We start from the raw sequence: 6353 nt of genomic DNA, 5'->3' as shown, positions 1-6353 counted from the left end.
AGCCACCAATCATCAGCTTCCACAGCTAACTGATGAGTGCCATACCTGACTTTCTGCTCTTGCGTGCAATCCATCACACGAAAGATCCTCTCCATCTCTTTCATCCAAGTCAAGGCTCCCTCGGGGTCATGCGTTCCTTTAAACACAGGAGGATTCTCCCTCTGGAAAGTCGCTAAACTCCGAGACCTCACATTCTCATCCGTATGCATAGCTTCCGCCATAGCTTGCAATGCAGCAGCAATAGCGGCGTCATTACGTCCAGCCATCTCTAAACTTCACAATAACACCAAGAGAAGTAAGCCCAAGAATAACACAAAAAAGGTTAGACCAAACGACACGACACTTGGTCGGACAAGACTGACCCGCTTTGATACCACTAATGTAACACCCCAATTCTACCCAAGCATTTAGGTACAAATATCAGAGTATAAAAATTAAATTCATATAAACAATTAGGGCATTACACTTAAGGAACCACGTCACCTAAAATAACATACTCGCAAAAGATGCGTAACACAATAATCGAAGAGGAAAGAATCTCATAAACACTTAACAGTATCACACACACACACACACACACACACACACACACACACACACACACACACACACACACACACACACACACACACACACACATATATATATATATATATATATATATATATATATATATATATATATATATTGGTAAACAGAATATCCACATCATTCCTCCAAAATACAACGTATGAGAAGGTATCCAAAATACATAATATGAATACATCCAAAGGATCAATTATACATCAAAAAGATCCTATTAGCATCATCTACAAAATAAGTGTTCAATCCCCCATAAGTATTACGTATCACGAGCGGACGACACCAAAATGGACGACTACTAAAAGAGCACTTACACTTGTGGATCACCTGCACATTACCCACGAGTAGGTAACATTAAAGCAGAAAGGTGAGAATATAATTTATAATGAAAAAGCATGATAAATATAGTAATGCCAACAAGTATCATCAAGAATCACACAACGAAGTAATCCACTAAGTCAACCACAATCAATGTATGAACAATGCGATAAATGAGTGAGAACATAATGGTAAAGACAGATGGTGATGAATGAGACTCGACTATGCATATGCATGTGGTACCAAATCCGGAGTAAACTCCTCCTTGTCATTGTGACAAATACACCTTGCCGAGCATTATGCTGGGACTTCATTCCACTCAGGAAAGTACACCGTTGTCGAGCAGTAAGCTACGACAAACCGTCATCGAGCATTTAGCCCCCACTGATGACCTCTTGCCACTCAGGCTAATATACCGTTACCGAGCATTAAGCTCCCACTGGTAATCAATGCCACACGGGCCACCTGCTAACAGCATTCCACTATTAACGTAATGAAATGTTATGCTGTGCACACAAACGACTCGATTACATAACAACAACAATAATAATATAACTCGGTCACATATCCACATCACACCGGTTATATTAATCCACACGGATACATCATAAATACCACTCAGGCTTTCATAATCACACAACACACATTTACCGTCAAAACACACCTGATTAGTAAATATTATTTCACAAAATACATTTATGAAAACTCATACAACCACCAACACGCTCTTCTTTATCATAAAGCATACTCAATAATTTCCATAACACTTCAAATGGCGCGTAGAAACGACCTACGGTTCAAAAGATACAGCAAAACGAAGTTTGGAAAAACTAAGTTTTACACCGTCCGCTTGAGCTCCGCTTAGCGGACCCAGACAGAAACTAATAGTCAAAAATGCAGAAGCTCCGCTTAGCGGACCCTCACAGAAACTGTTCTGCAAAAGAACCTCCGCTTAGCGGACCCAGGGCCGCTTAGCGGACCTGCGAAAACCTAGAAAAACCAGTTCTGCAACAGACCGTCCCAACTCCCTCTAAACCATTCAAAACCCATTAAACCTTCATCCCAACACCGAAATAACAGAAACATGCTATATATACACCTAACCCATGATTAACACATGGTTGAATCATCACATATTACCTTTGACCTATATTTCTTCATAAGCAAGGAAACATGGAGAAATGGAAAAACAAACATGATTAATGAAGATATCTATCATCTTACTACACATACACACCACAAAATCATGTTTATAACTTCAAAACTCACAAAACTCATAATCTACCATTGTTGGCCAAAGCATATAAAATGAACAAGAACAAGAACAAAACTATAAGGATCATACATTCAAGATAAATTAGATTCACCCCCTTACCTTGGTTAGATTCTTGGTTCTAGCTTGGGTTTGATCTTCTCACAAAATCTCTTCTTCTCTTTCTCTTTGTTTTTCTCCTCTTTCTCTTCTCACTTTTCTCTCTATTTCTTTCTTTTCTTCTTTTTCTTGTTTTCTCTCTTTCTATTCTCTCTTATCTCTTTTCTTTCTCCCCCTACTTCCTATTCACTCATTAAAATATCTAGGGCACTTAACAAAATATCTCACAATGCGGTCTAAACTTAATTGCTCCGAAAACCCCCAAAACGCAAAGTAACACGTCATATATATTTCTACTACCGAAAACGTAAAAATCATCGACTAAATAATAATCTACTATACCGAACTATTACCGACTGACACGACTCAAAAACGGTAAAATTTAGGAAAATACATCAAACATCACAATTAAACAGAAAAACACATTTACGGGCGTTACAACCCTCCCCCACTTAAAAGATTTTCGTCCTCGAAAATAAAAAAATTACCTACTACAAACAACTCAGGGTAGGAGTCTCGCATCTTACTCTCCAACTCCCAGGTCAAACTCTCACCTGCCGCACTTGACCACACGACCTTCACCATGGCGATCTCTTTGCCTCTCAGAGTCTTAGTCTCACGATCCTCAATACGCACCGACATCGTCTCAACCGTCAGATTCTCACGCACTTGCACATCGTCCATCTGAATCACATGGGATGGATCCGCAATGTATCTCCTCAACTGAGACACATGGAATACATCGTGCAAATTAGCAAGACTTGGCGGTAACGCCACCCGATACGCAACTTTGCCAACTCGCTCCGATATTTGATAAGGACCAATAAAACGCAGAGTAAGCTTCCTCGATTTCAAAGCTCGTCCAACACCCGTCATAGGCGTAACTCTTAAGAATACATGATCACCATCTTGGAATTCCAAATCTTTCCTTCGCTTGTCATGATAACTCTTTTGCCTACTATGTGAACTTCTCATCTTCTCACGAATAAATTTCACCTTCTCCGTAGTCTCTCTTACCATCTCAGGTTCGAGTACCACACTCTCGCCTATTTAGTTTTTTATATTAATTTTAAGGTTGCGACGTGATTACCACATCACAACTATTTTTAAAAAAAAATAAAAACCTGACACAATATTTACGTTATGTTTGATATTTTATTATTAAAATTATTAGTGACGTGTGTTTCACGTCGCAACCACTTTACTTATCCCACGTGTAATTCACGTCACTAATTCACGTGGCTAGAGACCACGTTTCTTGTAGTGTCAATTTTTAATTTCAAAATTTAAAGGGATTTTTTTGTAAATTTTGAAAAATATTAAAGATTAATTTACTTTTTTATAAAATATTAAGAGTCAATTTGAACATTTTAAAAAATATTGATATTAATTTGCAAATTATAAAAGAATATTATTATCCAATTTGATATTTACAGTATATGTAGGAGAGGAATTTCAAAAATCACATAAATCAAAATTTAAGTTTAACAAATATTAAATATATATATATATATATATATATATATATATATATATATATATATATATATATATATATATATATATATATAATTTTATCCAAATAATAAATTTTAATCAAATTATTCTAAATAATTTAAAACATTACTTTTCTTAATAACTCGTCCAAACACAAACAAAATAATTAATTAAGTTTTAAAAATCAAATTTATTAAAATGCTTGTTTATTTATATATAAACTCTTGCACACAGGCAGACAAGTATAGTTCCAAATATAGTTCTTAAAAAAAAGAAAGTAAAAAGTAAAGACAAGATTCATAAACTTCAACTATTTAATAAAGATTTCATCTTTCACCAGCTAAAATTTATTTATAATCTCTAAGTGCATCCACTTTAGCTCCAAAACTCCCTTTTAATCCTCCTGAATATATTAAGAAGATGTTAATTTCAAAATGAGGATAAAAATGTCAAAAGTTTTGGATATTAAAACATTACAATAAATAAATATTATATTAAATTAATTTACACAAATTAAAAACTTAAAATTATATGTATTACTTCTATAATACCAAGATGAGCTTGCAAAATAGTAATTTCAATAATATACAAACAAGTCTTTTACAATTGAATCATTTCCGAAGGTAATATTTATATAAACAAGTTGAGTGGCAATTTTAAAAACACAAATAATTATGATATTACTTTCAAATCACTTAGGCTAACTTTAGCTTGAATTTCATAACTAGAACATGATTTTAAAACACACTCATGCAACAAAAAAAAACTAAGATTTGAAATGCATTTCAAAATCATGCGTTTTGTTTTTGATAATCATTCATTTCAAAACTACATTTATAAGCAATTCAAATAAAATATTAATTATTTCTAAACAAAATAAAGAAACATTAAAATATAAAAATATGAAATTACCTGGTGAGGAGTGAAAGTAAGGGCTACATAAATGTCTCCAACATATACACCATGATCATTAAATATCTGGTAATCAGTTTCTGGAATAGTATTCACAAAGAACACACTATCTAAAGGAATGCTGAATTTCACATAAGAAAATACTATATGTTAATAAATATTTAAAAAAATATATGCAAATTTAAATAAATTACAAGTGTACTCACTCTGCGACACCAATAAGTTTGTGATTTGCATTTTCATATAGTTCAATTTTAAGTACATCAACACCGTTAGTAGTATCAAAATAAAAGACATCATCCCACCATGGATCGGTTCTATAAACTGTCATTGACAATAAAAATTCATTAAAGTATAAAAAAAATAAAAATAGTTAAAGAATATTATAATAAACAACATTTTAATAAAAGTGATAAAGTTAGAAAGAAAAATCAACCTGTTGGAGCATAGCTTACACTGCTTACTTTCACCTGTGAGGAAGTATACTTAAGCATTACATAAGGATTTACATCTCCTGCTTAATTATAAAAAAGAAAAAGTTAAACAACTTTTTTTAAATATATATGTTAAATTAAACAATATTTTTTGTTTATCAATAAAAAATAAAAAAATAAATTTTACTATATTTCAATTCTTGAATTTATTTGATGGCAAGTCTATTACAATTACTTTAAGAAAGAAAAATATTAATTTTAATTTTTACATGAGACAAATTATACAACAAAAATATTTATGACATGAATATAAAATTTCTAAGAAAAAAAATCAAATATGAAAATAATAAACTAAATTTGAATAAATATATAATTTGTTACTTACTCAGAAAATCATTATCATGAATGCCACGAGCAGTTCTCAAAGAAACCATAAGCTCTCCATTCTTAACCATCTTTTACTACAAAAATATGAAAACAAGTCTCTTACAATTAAACTCTTTCCTGAACCTATAATTTATATGAAAACAAGTTGAGTATTAACTTTCTAACATGCAAATATTTTTTATATGACTTGCAAATCACATGATATGTTTTGTTCACTCTTACCTGATTTTAAAACAAACTCATGCAAAAAATCAAGATTTGAAATGCATTCCAACATCATGCGCTTGGTTTTGGAAAATCATTCATTTCAAAACTACTTTTATAAGAAATTAAAATAAAAACTAATCTTAAATAAAATTTATTTATACAAAAGAATCAATTTCATTTAGAATATAACTATTTGAGATATGTTTTACTTTATTAATCAATCTTTGCGCATTATATCTTCAAAAACAAACTTTTAAAAATAGTTTGTTTCGTAACTATACAATTAAATAAGAGAAATTTTTTGGCCACCTCCCTATCTTCTAGTCCACCTCTGGTGAAAACCCCATTATACCCCTGACTTCGGAAATGAACTTCCGAAATGCATGAAAAAGGTGTTTTCGGAAGTTCATCTTCGAAAGCGCCTTTTTTTTTGAAAAAAATGTCTTATTTCGGAAGTTCATTTCCGAAACTACAATTTCGGAAATGAACTTCCGAAATAAAACGCGTTCTGCAGATTAAGCAGAACTCTCCCCCTCCCCCAAATCATTTACCCTAATCATCATCAAACACTTCCATAGGCGAAATTTCTGCAGAAGCAAGTGTGAAGTAGCCAAACTCTTCTTCCAAACTCAACCAAACTCATC

At 32.3% G+C, this 6353-nt stretch overlaps 1 protein-coding gene across 1 annotated transcript; it reads right to left on the bottom strand.

Annotated features, from left to right (window-relative positions):
- Nucleotides 1-4591: 4591 nt before the first annotated feature.
- Nucleotides 4592-5570, bottom strand: LOC131618898 (16 kDa phloem protein 2-like). The gene is made up of 5 exons (XM_058890054.1): nt 5501-5570; nt 5118-5195; nt 4888-5005; nt 4682-4802; nt 4592-4597 (listed from the first exon to the last, which is right to left on the bottom strand). Exons 1-5 carry the CDS (start codon nt 5568-5570, stop codon nt 4592-4594), a joined length of 393 nt encoding a protein of 130 aa, XP_058746037.1.
- Between the last annotated feature and the right edge of the window lie 783 nt (nt 5571-6353).

Source organism: Vicia villosa, linkage group LG7 (genome assembly GCF_029867415.1).
Source record: "Vicia villosa cultivar HV-30 ecotype Madison, WI linkage group LG7, Vvil1.0, whole genome shotgun sequence".
NCBI lineage: Eukaryota > Viridiplantae > Streptophyta > Magnoliopsida > Fabales > Fabaceae > Vicia > Vicia villosa.
Note: the sequence above shows the minus strand (reverse complement) of the source record. Positions and strands in the feature narration are given on the sequence as shown.

Coding starts and splice junctions, on each gene's coding strand:
- LOC131618898 (XM_058890054.1), bottom strand. CDS start 5,570: ATGGTTAAGAATGGAGAGCTTATGGTTTCTTTGAGAACTGCTCGTGGC. Junction 5,196..5,500: donor TCATGATAATGATTTTCTGA/GTAAGTAACAAA, acceptor ATAATTAAGCAG/GAGATGTAAATCCTTATGTA. Junction 5,006..5,117: donor TGTAAGCTATGCTCCAACAG/GTTGATTTTTCT, acceptor TGTCAATGACAG/TTTATAGAACCGATCCATGG.